This window comes from Solanum pennellii, chromosome 2 (genome assembly GCF_001406875.1).
Source record: "Solanum pennellii chromosome 2, SPENNV200".
NCBI lineage: Eukaryota > Viridiplantae > Streptophyta > Magnoliopsida > Solanales > Solanaceae > Solanum > Solanum pennellii.
The window spans coordinates 49320819-49336521 of NC_028638.1; the positions used below are offsets into that span (position 1 = coordinate 49320819).

The 15703-nt window shown below is 30.4% G+C and overlaps 2 protein-coding genes across 2 annotated transcripts; both read right to left on the reverse strand.

Annotated features, from left to right (window-relative positions):
- Positions 1–1936: 1936 nt before the first annotated feature.
- Positions 1937–3597, reverse strand: LOC107010609 (acylsugar acyltransferase 3-like). Its single transcript, XM_015209888.2, has 2 exons — positions 2813–3597; positions 1937–2715 (listed from the first exon to the last, which is right to left on the reverse strand). The coding sequence occupies exons 1-2, from the start codon at positions 3545–3547 to the stop codon at positions 2125–2127; spliced, it is 1326 nt and encodes a 441-aa protein (XP_015065374.1). The 5' UTR covers positions 3548–3597; the 3' UTR covers positions 1937–2124.
- Positions 3598–8539: 4942 nt separating this feature from the next.
- LOC107010618 (acylsugar acyltransferase 3-like) lies at positions 8540–10228 on the reverse strand. Its single transcript, XM_015209896.2, has 2 exons — positions 9415–10228; positions 8540–9318 (listed from the first exon to the last, which is right to left on the reverse strand). Exons 1-2 carry the CDS (start codon positions 10144–10146, stop codon positions 8728–8730), a joined length of 1323 nt encoding a protein of 440 aa, XP_015065382.1. The 5' UTR covers positions 10147–10228; the 3' UTR covers positions 8540–8727.
- Positions 10229–15703: the final 5475 nt, after the last annotated feature.

Consider the following 15703-nt stretch of genomic DNA (forward strand, 5'->3'; position numbering starts at 1 on the left):
AATGCAATCAATCAATCATCTTCTACAATACAATCTTAAGAATATACATTACTGTTTTTGGTTACAGAACTTCACAGCCTCATCAATGGCTGCTCAAGTTCAGTTTGAAAATTTCTAATAAACATGATTTTATTCATCAAGATAGATTGCGAGTACAAATCTGTTAATTCCGTGATTCTACTCTCCCAAGATTTATCCATGATTCGAGGGCCGTTAGTGGCGTATTTCTCGAACTAGCATAATTTAGATTTGACCTCTCTATATAAAAAATCAATCAATTTGCGGAGTATTCGAGATCTTAATCTCTTTATGAAATTTCTGAGATGTCTTTCAAGAGAATTTAGTATCCTTTATATAGACATAAACTAGGGTTTAGGGTTGAGTAGCCTCCAAGATTGTATGTAATTGTATATAACTGTATATTATACATAACATTTGTATAAATGGCAAGCGAGATTGGGAGAGGGACGAGAGAGGTGAGCGAGATTGAGAGGGGGGATAGAGGCGAGTAGGGGTGTGCATCGGTTGGTTCGATTCGGTTTTACATATAATCGGTTCGGTTTATCGGTTTTCGGTTTTAAAATATGTTAACCCAATAACAAACCAATAAGAAATTTTTTATTGGTTTATCGGTTTATGATGTTATCGGTTCGGTTTCGGTTAACCCAATAAGAAAATGTCGATCAAATAATACATAATAGTACGTATGTTATAATTACATGTTACCAACTTACCGCCAAAACATAATAGAAAACTTTGAATGTTGATCAAATTACTAACATTCACAAACTTGCAAAAGCTATCGCCTACAATTACGAACTAGAATTAAAACGAAAATAAAATATTTCAATGAGACAATCTTGAACAGTTACTTGATCCACCAGATAATCAACAAAGTTCTCACCAATTTCCTAACCAAAAAATCACATAGCCTGAAAAGCTAATATTGAATCTATTTATGTATTAAATTATGTATATTTAATATTGAGGAAGGGTAAAGTAGTAAATAACTATAGTCTTATTGGGTTATCGGTTTACCCAATAACCCAATAGAAAAAACCGAAATCGACCCAATTACCCAATAATTATTTTTTCTAAACCCATTAAAAACCCAATAACCCAATCACCCAATAACAATAACCCAATAACATTTTATCGGTTCGGTTTATTGGTCGGTTCGGTTTTTGCACACCCCTAGAGGCGAGCAAGAGAGGGCAACGAGTGGGAGAGAGGTAAATTGTATATAGATATAGGTTAAAAAATTGTATATTATACATATGTATTTGTATGTCTTGGTGAATTATACATATACAAACATGACTAATTATACAAAATCGAAGTCAGCCCACGTAATAAATGTATAATGTTAGTCGCGCGTGGTAATTATAGCAAACTATAGCTATAATGAGTAATTAAATAGTATAAGTTTGCTTAGCCGTAATTTTCCCTTTTTTTTTTTATCAAATTTATTTACCCACCAAATTACCTAACATGTGGTTCAAAGTAATAATGTTGGTTCGTCTTCTCAATCGTATGAATGATAAATGCAAGTTTAACGTGAGAAGATTGTCTATACTATGTAAGAAAAACTATATTAAAGACTAATATACCACAACATATATATGTTTAATTTTATTTTTTTTATTGAATTAAAGTTTGATCAATAAATATTGTATTTTTTAGAATATCATTGTGATAAAAGTATTATGGGATTTTATAAACTTTCGCAAGCATTCAGAGTTACAAGGTATAAAAGTAGATACCTCAGGACGTTTGTGTACGTAACTCTCCTTGATTTTAAAAGAGTTTATACATATAGACACTCTACTAATTCACAATTGTTTGATACAATCTCTAAGATTAATACTAAAAATAAAGTTATTAGTACATAAATAAATTGTTGAATTCTTCATTCTTGTTACAACAAAAGCATCCATTGTAATAGCAAGATGGTTACTAACTGACATACGAGGTGCACATGTAACACATAAAATACTAATATTATTCAATATAAACATTTACATAAAGCCACTAATCTCATTGAACCACCCCAAGATGAACTAGTAGATGAACGGAAAACAAAGCCATCACAACACAAATGAAATCCTAAAATCATGTAACCAATTAGGAAATAAGGTCAAGAAGCTCCTCATCGCGTTCAAATTCAGACATATGTTGTTTGTCCAACATTACCCGCGCATCCACACCTTCACCAATTTTGTAATCTTTCAAGAAGAAAAAATTCTTGAACGGACCATTTGGTAAACTAACTCTTTCAGGTTTTCCCCATCCAAAATCCACTTTATACAATGGAAATTTACAAAGATTACTACAAGAATACACATTCTGATCATCATCATCATATGGTTTTTTCCCCTTTCTCATTGATTCTACTACTTCTAACATAAATTCATTTTGTTCCACATGATCTTTCTTGTACGCCTCCTCAACTCCCTTCCTTAAACTACGAACCAACTCTGGCAACTCAATGTCTTCTTCCTTAGTTGCTGTTGTGGAGAAACTGGACAAGATATTCCCAATGGTACTTTGAGGTAGACGAGATTTCAGCATACTACGTACGTTCAAAAGGTGAACAAACTTTGATGGACGCATTGAAGTAGTTGTACTTGATGCTGCCTTAATTGCACATTTGAAAAGTAGCGCGCTCACCACTTCAGCCCTAGTTGGATTTTCTACTCCTGATTCTGCTGCTACCTTCAAATGATGTCGCATAAATTGAAATAGATCAGAAAACATGAAGAAGAAGAAGAAACCATAAAAGCAAATAATAATGGAGTTGTGGTATGATTACCTTAGCTCGAAGTGCGTCTAACTTGGCTGTAGGAAAAATGATTCTTTTTTGTACACACTCACTGACATCAGACAACATTTGTGGCGTAATAATAGGACTATAGTTATTTGACGAGAAAACAGAATCTCCTACAAATTTAGGAGACAAGGTAGTTGTCGTAGGACTATGAGTCATACGAGACCAATCATTAACGAAATTAAGCGTAGAGGTTCCATCACCAATCTTGTGCGCTAAGCACATACTGATAGCTATTCCCCCACAATCAAACTTACTTACTTGTGCCACAAGTAAATTACCACCTTCATAGTTATTCGCCCAAGGCAAGTCCTTGGGAAAAACAATACTCTCTGCTTGAGATGCATCAGGATGATCAAGTATTTCAGACATGGTACAATTTATTCGAACACTCAAAAACTCAGCTCCCATATCGTTACAATCAATAGTAGCATTGTCTCTCAATTTTCCAGCATAAGGATAGTAAGAGACTAGAGTTTTTGATAGAGATGTTTGTAGCAAGCTAGCTATATGACAAAGTTCATGAGAATTATCTGACTCCTCTCTTTGTTGTACTTTAGGGTAAAAAAATGCCAAAGGAATATACAAATTGCTATAGAATTGATCAATGTAAGAGAGTTTGTGGTATCTAAGAGTAGGAGGGGTGAGAGAAGAAGGTTTGATAAAGGTTTTGTCACAAACTGAAACAAGTGATGGTGATGATAATAATGCAAAAGCCATGATTAATTTAACAGATAACACTACTTAATCCTTAGACAATTTGCTCTATGCAATGGTAATTATGTTTGATGATTTGTTTCCCCATTTCTCATATATATATACACTTAATTTTTTTTTACTCTGTTTAAAAAAGATAATAAAATAAAAATGAAAAGATTCTCTTATATCATTTTCGGCAATAATTTTCATGTGACCTCATACCATACACACGTGACTTCACTCACACTTTTTCATGCATACTCACGTTTTTTGGCTTACCACTTCAATTCCAGTCAATTTTTTTTTGTTTACTCTATTTAAAAAGAAAATAAAATAAAAATGAAAAGATTCCTTCATATCTTTTCTAGTAACAATTCTAATGTGACCTCATATCATACACACGTGACTCCACTTACACTTTTTCGCACATACTTATGATTTTTGGTTTACCACTTCAATTCCATTAATTTGTTTACTCAATTTAAAAAGAAAATAAAACAAAAATGAAAAAGATTCTTTTATATCCTTTCTGGTAACAATTCTAATGTGATCTCATACCATACAAACGTGACTCCATCATACTTTTCCAACATACTCATGATTTTTGACTTACTACTTCAATTTCATTCAAAAATTTTTTTTGTTTATTCTGTTTAAAAAGAAAATAAAACAAAAATGAAAAAGATTTTGTTCATATCCTTTCTTGTAACAATTCTAATGTGACGTCATACCATACACACATGACTTCACTCACACTTTTCCATGCATACTCACGTTTTTTGGGTTACCACTTCAATTCCGTTACAATTTTTTGTTTTTGTTTTTGTGTTTAAAAAGAACATAAATATAAAAATGAAAAGATTCCTTCATATCCTTTCTGAAAGAGCCTTCTCTCTGTTACTTATTCTCTCCATTTTCCCAAGTTACTTATTCTCTCCATTTTCCCAAGTACCCACTTGGACGGAAGCCAACATTTTTTATAACAATTCTCATGTGACCTTATACGATACACTGATACACATGTAACTCACTCACACTTTTTTACACATATTCATGTTTTTTGGCTTACCGCTTCAATTCCATTACAATTTTTTTGTTTTTGTGTTTGAAAAGAACATAAAATAAAAATGAAAAGATTCCTTCATATCCTTTCTGAAAGAGCCTTCTCTCAGTTACTTATTCTCTCCATTTTCCCAAGTTACTTATTCTCTCCATTTTCTCAAGTACCCACTTGGACGGAAGCCAACATTTCTGATAACAATTCTCATGTGACCTTATACTATACACTGATACACATGTAACTCTACTCACACTTTTTTACACATACTCACGTTTTTTGGCTTACCACTTCAATTACGTTACAATTTTTTTGTTTTTGTGTTTAAAAAGAACATAGAATAAAAATGAAAAGATTCCTTCATATCCTTTCTGAAAGAGCCTTCTCTCAGTTACTTATTTTCTCCATTTTCCCAAGTACCCACTTGGACGGAAGCCAACATTTCTGATAACAATTCTTATGTGACCTTATACTATACACTGATACACATGTAACTCCACTCACACTTATTTACACATACTCACGTTTTTTGACTTACCACTTAAATTCCGTTTTAATTTTTTATGTTTTTGTGTTTAAAAAGAACATAAAATAAAAATGAAAAGATTCCTTCATATCCTTTCTGAAAGAGCCTTCTTTCTATTATTTATTCTCTCCATTTACCCAAGTTACTTATTCTCTCCATTTTCTCAAGTACCCACTTGGACGGAAGCCAACATTTCTGATAACAATTCTCATGTGACCTTATACCATACACTGATACACATGTAACTCCACTCACACTTTTTTACACATACTCACGTTTTTTGGCTTACCACTTCAATTCCGTTACAATTTTTTTTGTATCTGTGTTTAAAAAGAACATAAAATAAAATAAAAAGATTCCTTCATATCCTTTTTGAAAGAGCCTTCTCTCAGTTACTTATTTTCTCCATTTTTCCAAGTACCCACTTGGACGGAAGCCAACATTCTGATAACAATTCTCATGTGACCTTATACCATACACTGAATCACATGTAACTTTTTTACACATATTCACGTTTTTTGGCTTACCACTTCAATTTCATATCCATGGACACACGGATTATTCGTATGATAAGCATCTTTAGATCTTATGTCCAATCTTTATTTTGCGGTATCGAGTCACACAGGAGCACGATGAAGATCGAGGAGTAGATAGGCAAAAAAACAGAGTAGGTGGACAGAAAACAACCTAATGATTTACGTGACTAGTTTATCGCGCTATTTTTATTAATTGATATTTAATAGAATTTTTTCAAAATGATTTGAATCATAAATAATTAATATTAGAGATCTCTTAATATTAAGAGTAAACATGAAAAGAATTTCCGTGATACATTAAAAGTAACCAATAAAAAAAATATTCTTAGGATTATGAATAAATAAATAAAAAATATCAATAAAGAATACTTTTTATTTTATTTCAATTATCGTTTAGCTCAAAGAAAACATCCCAAAAATGATTATCACTTTTTAAAAATTTCAAAATTAAACTAGTCCATTATTTTTAAATATGGCTTAATTTTAAAGGAACGTTTTTTTTCCCTAAAAATATTGCTCAATTCTAAAAAAAAAAAAAAACTAGGAGTAATAAATAAGAATAACTTAATAATTTAAGCATTGTGTTTATTATTAATATACGTGCATGAACAAATGCTAAACCAATAGTTAATATCTCTTCTCTTTCATTTTTCCAAATTCTTGTTGGATTAGTAGTAACACATGCAATAAATTAAATTTTGTGGCTAAAATTTAATTGCCCAAAATAAATCCCTAGTCATAATTTATACTACCAACAGATTAAATTTGACAAACAAAATACTCCAACTTAATAAATTAAACATGAATATTATCTAGATAAATGTCTCCATATTATTATATTACCAACCGAAGAGTGCTTCCTCTCGTTGATTAGTTCAAACGATTTTAATTTGCTTTTGTTTAGTGGACATTGATGACATTGAAATTTTATAGAGATATTTTTTAGAATTTTTTCAATAAATTAGATAAGTTCGATGCATTTAGGGTGTGTTTCGTATGATGGTAATTTTCTAGAAAATATTTTGTTGGAAAACAAGTGATTTCTCTTTTCATGTTTGGTTAGAGAGTAAAAAATATTTTCTAATGTTTGATAGGTGAATGAAAATGAAAAATATTTTTTAGAAAATATCTTCCTTTTTTTTTGCTTGAGACTAAGAAAATACTCTTCAAGAATATAATTTTCTGATCTGAAAATCAACTCCCATAATTGATGAAGAAAAAAGTGTTATAATTATTATTTGAAAAATATCATTAAACCAATAATAAAAATATGATTTAAAAACAATTTTTTTTTTAAAAAACTAAAATAAAAACACCTGGGCATACGTTTTTACGCCCAAGACTTGCGTTTTTATGTTCAAGGCTTACGCCTCAAATTTTAGGACTTACGCCTATGTTTTTAATTTACACCTGAGAGCGTTTTTGATACACCTCGCTTCGAAACTCGCCCAAAAAACAAAGTCATGTCAGAGTAGTTGTTTCTTTTTTAATAAGAGAAAAGACATAAAGTCACTCTTAAAGTTGTCTCGTATTTGCATAAAGATACCTTAATTTTAGAACTGTCCTATCACCCAATGGAACTAATTAATATCTTTGTAAATGACCCATTTACTCGTCTGGGTTGTTATCACGAAAATGGGGCGCGCGACCCAATCTTTTCACTGCCATAATCAGCTATAACGTCTCAGGTGTCATTATATTTATTTAATATTAATTATTTAATTAAATTACATCATCTTTCCCATTATCTTCTTCACCCAAATAAAAAATGCAATTACCTTTTCTTCATCTTCTTCAACTTAGAAAATCTATTTACTTCATCCATTTTTTTCTTTTTCTTTCTTGTCTTTGCTTTTCTTTGTTTCTTTTTCTTCTTTTATCTTTTTTTTTTTAAGAAAAAGAAGTCCTTGATTAGAGAATATTGTTTGCAACAAATTTTAAATATATGGAAAATGAATAAACCATAAGAAACATGATTTTTTTCATCAAGATTGTGAGTAAAAATATGTTGCTCCCTTGATTCTACTCTCTAAGATTTATCCATGATTCGAGGACCGTTATGGTGTATTTCTCGAACTAGTATGATTTAGATTTGGCCTCTCTATATGAATAATCCATCAATTTGCAGATTATTTGAGATCTTGATCTTCTTTATGAAATTTTCGAGATGTCTTTTAAGAGAATTTAGTATCCTTTATATAGATATAAACTACGTTAATTGTATATGGATAAAGGTTAAAAAATTGTATATTATACATATGTATTTGTATATCTTGGTGAATTATACATATATAAACATGACTAATTATACAAAATCGAAGTCAGCCCACGTAATAAATGTATAATGTTAGTCGCGACTGATAATTATAGCAAACTATAGCTATAATTAGTAATTAAATAGTATAAGTTTGCTTAGACGCGTAATTCTTTTTTTTTATCAAATTTATTTACCCACCAAATTGCCTAACATATGGTTCAAAGTAATAATGTTGGTTCAAATGATAAATGCAAATTTAACATAAGAAAATTATCTGTACTATGTGAAAAAATTATATTAAAGACTAATATACCACAACTTATGTATGTTTAATTTTTTTTTTATTGAATTAAAATTTGATCAACAAATATTGTATTTTTTTAGAATATCATTGTGATAAAAGTATTATGGGATTTTATAAACTTTCGCAAGCATTAAGAGTTACAATGTATAAAAGTAGATACCTCAGGACGTTTGTGTACGTAACTCTCCTTGATTTTAAAAGAGTTTATACATATAGACACTCTACTAATTCACAATTTTTTGATACAATCTCTAAGATTAATACTAAAAATAAAGTTATTAGTATATAAATAAATTGTTGAATTCTTCATTCTTGTTACAACAAAAGCATCCATTGTAATAGCAAGATGGTTACTAACTGACATACGAGATGCACATGTAACACATAAAATACTAATATTATTCAATATAAACGTTTACATAAAGCCACTAATCTCATTGAACCACCCCAAGATGAACTAGTAGATGAACGGAAAACAAAGCCATCACAACACAAATGAAATCCTAAAATCATGTAACCAATTAGGAAATAAGGTCAAGAAGCTCCTCATCGCGTTCAAATTCAGACATATGTTGTTTGTCCAACATTACCCGCGCATCCACACCTTCACCAATTTTGTAATCTTTCAAGAAGAAAAAATTCTTGAACGGACCATTTGGTAAACTAACTCTTTCAGGTTTTCCCCATCCAAAATCCACTTTATACAATGGAAATTTACAAAGATTACTACAAGAATACACATTCTCATATTCATCATCATATGGTTTTTTCCCTTTTCTCATCGATTCCACTACTTCTAACATCATTTCATTTTGTTCCACATGATCTTTCTTGTACGCCTCCTCAACTCCCTTCCTTAAACTACGAACCAACTCTGGCAACTCAATGTCTTCTTCCTTAGTTGCTGTCGTGGAGAAACTGGACAAGATATTCCCAATGGTACTTTGAGGTAGACGAGATTTCAGCATACTACGTACGTTCAAAAGGTGAACAAACTTTGATGGACGCATTGAAGTAGTTGTACTTGATGCTGCCTTAATTGCACATTTGAAAAGTAGCGCGCTCACCACTTCAGCCCTTGTTGGATTTTCTACTCCCGATTCTGCTGCTACCTTCAAATGATGTCGCATAAATTGAAATAGATCAGGAAACATGAAGAAGAAGAAAAAACCATAAAAGCAAATAATATGGACTTGTGGTATGATTACCTTAGCTCGAAGTGCGTCTAACTTGGTTGTAGGAAAAATGATTCTTTTTTGTACACATTCACTGACATCAGACAACATTTGTGGCGTAATAATAGGACTATAGTTATTTGACGAGAAAACAGAATCTCCTACAAATTTAGGAGACAAGGTAGTTGTCGTAGGACTATGAGTCATACGAGACCAATCATTAACGAAATTAAGCGCAGAGGTTCCATCACCAATCTTGTGCGCTAAGCACACACTGATAGCTATTCCCCCACAATCAAACTTACTTACTTGCGCAACAAGTAAATTACCACCTTCATAGTTATTCGCCCAAGGCAAGTCTTTGGGAAAAACTATACTCTCTGCTTGAGATGCATCAGGATGATCAAGTATTTCAGACATGGTACAATTTATTCGAACACTTAAAAACTCAGCTCCCATATCGTTACAATCAATAGTAGCATTGTCTCTCAATTTTCCAGCATAAGGATAGTAAGACACTAGAGTTTTTGATAGAGATGTTTGTAGCAAGTGTGCTATTTGGGATAGTTCATTATCAGTTGACTCCTCTCTTTGTTGTACTTTAGGGTAAAAAAATGCCAAAGGAATATACATATTGCTATAGAATTGATCAATGTAAGAGAGTTTGTGGTATCTAAGAGTAGGAGGGGTGAGAGAAGAAGGTTTAATAAAGGTTTTGTCACAAACTGAAACAAGCGATGGTGATGATAATAATGCAAAAGCCATGATTATTTTAACAGATAACACTACTTAATCCTTAGACAATTTGCTCTATGCAATGGTAATTATGCTTGTTGATTTGTTTCCCCATTTCTATATATATATATAGTCACTTAATTTTTTATCCTCTCTAATTTTTTATTTTTTTACTCTGTTTAAAAAAGAAAATAAAATAAAAATGAAAAGATTCTCTCTCTCTTATCATTTTCGGCAACAATTCTCATGTGACCTGATACCATACACACGTGACTTTACTCATATTTTTTCACGCATACTCACGTTTTTTGGTTTACCACTTCAATTCCAGTCAAATTGTTTTTGTTTACTCTGTTTAAAAAGAAAATAAAATAAAAATGAAAAGATTCCTTCATATCTTTTCTAGTAACAATTCTAATGTGACCTCATACCATACACACGTGACTCCACTTACACTTTTCCACAAATACTTATGATTTTTGATTTACCACTTCAATTTCATTATAAAAAAATTGTTTACTCTATTTAAAAAGAAAATAAAACAAAAAAAGAAAAAGATTCCTTCATATCCTTTCTAGTAACAATTCTAATGTGACCTCATACCATACATACATGATTTCATCATACTTTTCCAACATACTCACGATTTTTGGCTTACCACTTCAATTTCATTCAAAAAATATTTGTTTATTCTGTTTAAAAAGAAAATAAAACAAAAATGAAAAAGATTTCATTCATATCCTTTCTGGTAACAATTCTCATATGACCTTATACCAGACACTGATACACATGTAACTCCACTCACACTTTTTTTAAACAGATACTCACGTTTTTTGGCTTACCACTTCAATTCCGTTTCAATTTTTTTTTGTTTTTGTGTTTAAAAAGAACATAAAATAAAAATAAAAAGATTCCTTCATATCCTTTCTGAAAGAGTCTTCTCTCTGTTACTTATTCTCTTCATTTTCCCAAGTTACTTATTCTCTCCATTTTCCTAAGTACCCACTTGGACGGAAGCCAACATTTCGTATAACAATTCTCATGTGACCTCATACTATACATTAATAAACATGTAACTCCACTCACACTTATTTACACATACTCACGTTTTTTGACTTACCACTTAAATTCCGTTTCAATTTTTTATGTTTTTGTGTTTAAAAAGAACATAAAATAAAAATGAAAAGATTCCTTCATATCCTTTCTGAAAGAGCCTTCTCTCTATTATTTATTCTCTCCATTTACCCAAGTTACTTATTCTCTCCATTTTCTCAAGTACCCACTTGGACGGAAGCCAACATTTCTGATAACAATTCTCATGTGACCTTATACCATACACTGAATCACATGTAACTCCACTCACACTTTTTTACACATATTCACGTTTTTTGGCTTACCACTTCAATTTCATATCCATAGACACACGGATTATTCGTATGATAAGCATCTTTAGATCTTATGTCCAATCTTTATTTTGCGGTATCGAGTCACACAGGAGCACGATGAAGATCGAGGAGTAGATAGGCAAAAAAACAGAGCAGGCGGACAGAAAACAACCTAATGATTTACGTGACTAGTTTATCGCGCTATTTTTATTAATTGATATTTAATAGAATTTTTTCAAAATGATTTGAACCATAAATAATTAATATTAGAGATCTCTTAATATTAAGAGTAAACATGAAAAGTAATAATTCCCGTGATACATTAAAAGTAACAAATAAAAAAAATATTCTTAGGATTATGAATAAATAAATAAAAAATATCAATAAAGAATACTTTTTATTTTATTTCAATTATCGTTTAGCTCAAAGAAAACATCCCAAAAATGATTATCACTTTTTAAAAATTTCAAAATTAAACTAGTCCATTATTTTTAAATATGGCTTAATTTTAAAGGAACGTTTTTTTTTCCCTAAAAATATTGCTCAATTCTTAAAAAAAAAAAAACTAGGAGTAATAAATAAGAATAACTTAATAATTTAAGCATTGTGTTTATTATTAATATACGTGCATGAACAAATGCTAAACCAATAGTTAATATCTCTTCTCTTTCATTTTTCCAAATTCTTGTTGGATTAGTAGTAACACATGCAATAAATTAAATTTTGTGGCTATAATTTAATTGCCCAAAATAAATCCCTAGTCATAATTTATACTACCAACAGATTAAATTTGACAAACAAAATACTCCAACTTAATAAATTAAACATGAATATTATCTAGATAAATGTCTCCATATTATTATATTACCAACCGAAGAGTGCTTCCTCTCGTTGATTAGTTCAAACGATTTTAATTTGCTTTTGTTTAGTGGACATTGATGACATTGAAATTTTATAGAGATTTTTTTTAGAATTTTTTCAATAAATTAGATAAGTTCAACGCATTTAGGGTGTGTTTCGTATGATGGTAATTTTCTAGAAAATATTTTGTTGGAAAACAAGTGATTTCTCTTTTCATGTTTGGTTAGAGAGTAAAAAATATTTTCTAATGTTTGATAGGTGAATGAAAAATATTTTTTTTCTTTTTTTTTTTTGCTTGAGACTAAGAAAATACTCTTCAAGAATATAATTTCTGATCCGAAAATCAATTCCCATAATTGATGTAGGATCCGACCCCGACACACAAACTAGGACAAGAATCTGATGACCGTTCCAAAATCCGGCCCTAAGATCTGACCTTGGACAAAAAAAATTCAAAATTGGTGGCTAGGGTCGGGGCGAGATGGCATAAAAAATGAAAATTTAAAATTTGAAATATTTTTTTAAAATATTAATTTTGAAAAAAAAGACGGTAGCGGCATGGGTGGGGGTGGAGTAAAAAATAATTTTTTTTAAAATTTTGAAATATTTTTCAAAAATAAAATTTTTTTAAATGAGAATGGGTGGGGTAAGGGCGGCGTAAAAACGAAAAAAAAAAGTAATTTCATATTTGAAAATTTTAAAAGTTAAATATATTTTTTTTAATAGAGAGGGTCTACCAGGTATGGATAGGGTAAGAAAAAAATTAAAAGATAAAATAGAGTTTTTTTTAAATTTTGAAAGGGAAATTATTTTTTTAATTCGAGAGAAATGAATTAATTTAAAAAATATTTTAAATCAACAAACGTGAATAAATATTTTCCTCCGTACTAAACATACCATTAGAAATTGGGAGGCAGCCAAAGCAGTCTCCCCTTTCAGCTATAGGACACACTTCCACCTCCGGCGAAGTCAAACTATAGCTGCCAAGGGTTAGTGTGGGAGGTAAAAATGTTGTTTTTCTCATACTTCAACGATCTAGTGGGAAGGAAAGTGACTGTGGAACTGAAAAACGATTTGGCTATCGAGGAACACTACATTAAGTTGATCAGTATTTCTAGGGGCGGATTTATGTATATACTAAGTATATGTCATGCGATACTGCTTGTTAAAATATTTTTCTAAATATATCTAATAAAAAGAGGAAAATTACGTGGCTAAGCAAACTCATACTATTTAATTATTCATTATAGCTATAGTTTGCTATAATTACCATTTGCGACTAATATTATACATTAATTACGTGGGCTGACTTCGAGTTTGTCATGTTAGTATATGTATAATTCACCAAGATATACAAATACATATGTATAATATACAATTTTTAACCTATATACATATACAATTTACCTCTCTCGCTCGCCTCTCTCCTCTTTCTCCCAGTCTCGCGCTCCTCTCTCCTCCCTCTCCCAATCTCTCTTGTCATATATACAAATATATATCTGTATAATATACAATTATCTAACCAATATACATATACAATTCACCTTTCTCCCGCTCTTTTCCCCCTCTCTCTCGTCTCACTCCTCTCTCTCCCAATCTCGCTCTCCTATTTCCTTCATATAGCATGTAGCTACAAATTGTAATTATCAAACTATAGTTATGGAGAGCAATCAATTATTTTTAAGCGGCTTTATGTGAGTTTCCCATAAAAAAAATAACGAATTTGATGAATATAAATGATAAACTAGAAATTGATTTGAATTATAATAAATTACTATGTTAGTGAGAATAATCATTATATGAGATGTAAATGATTTAAAAAGTAATTATATGAATTATAAATTTTATTTAGTTTTAAGAATTCCCACATGGAAAAAAGAATGAGAATCTGGTCTCTTTATGGACTTGGACAATCCTCACTTCATAAGCTAGCTTTTGAAGTTAAATTAGACCCAAGATCTATCTCTACATGGCATCAGAATCAGACTCATTCTAATTTCTTTGTTCACCGATGTTGGCCCCCCATATTATAGTTTTAATGCTCCAGTTAACGAGATCTGGGCGTGTAGGGGAGTGTTAAGAATTTTCACATCGAGAAAATGATGAAATTTGATCTCCTTATATGGACTTAGACAATCCTCTCTTCATAAACTAGCGTATTCCCACATCAAAAAAGGGATGAGAATTTGGTCTCGTATCCTCCTTTATAAACTAGTTTTTGGGATTGAGTTATACCTAAGATTTATCTTTACATTTACATATGAAAGAAATGGTTAGTAGATATAAATATGAGATTGTTTTTACAAATTATAAAATTATGGGTCAATTTTTGTATTTGAAAAATCTCATATCATGATTTTTGAAGAATTTGATATTAAATCAGTGTAAAATCACATGTCCAAATGCTAATTTCATCTCATGATTTCATATCGTGATATCAGATTGCATATCCAAATGCCTACTAAGTTATCCATATTTATTATAGTAGATGTTTTTAAAAATAAAACAAAATTGAGCAATATATTTTTTAAACAAAAATATTTTTTTTAAAAAAAAAAATTAGGATATAGTAGAAATTTGTTGACTACTTCAATTTTGAATTCTTAAAAAATGATACTAATTATTTTAGAATATTTTGGTTAAAGCTAAAACCACTGTAAATATAAAATTGAAAATATTCCATAGGTTCACTTTTATTTATTCACTATTTTATCAGTAGATTTTTATTTACTTATCACATCTAACTTATTAATATTCCATGTTTTAGCTTTAGCATTAATTATGTATTCCCCAAATCAATAGCGTATATATATTTGTTTGTTTGTGTTATTGCCTATCTGTGTTTGGTGTGTATTCCTCCCCATGAATTTTTATTTCTCATCCTATAATTTATCCCCCTCCTCTTCATCATGCTCCTGTGCGTATATATGTGTAACTCGATACCTCAACATCAATATCGGAGATAAAATGTAAAGAGTGTTTATCGTATGAACAATTCTCGTGTCCAAATGTGTGCGGAATGAAATTGAAGTAGTAAGCCAAAAAATGTGAGTATGTGTGAAAAAGCGTGAGGGTAGTCATGTGTGTATAGCATGAGGTCACATGAAAATTGTCACAAAAAATGATACGAGGTGAAGGAATCTTTTCACTTTTTATTTTATTTTCATTTTAAACAAAGTAAATAAAAAAGATATATATTTTATTTTTGTTTTAAACAGAGTAAACATAAAAAAAATTATTAGAGTGGGTCAAAAATCCCGTGTCTATATATATATATATGAGAAATGGGGAAGCAAATCAACAAGCTTAATTACCATTGCATAGAAGTAATTATCTAAGGA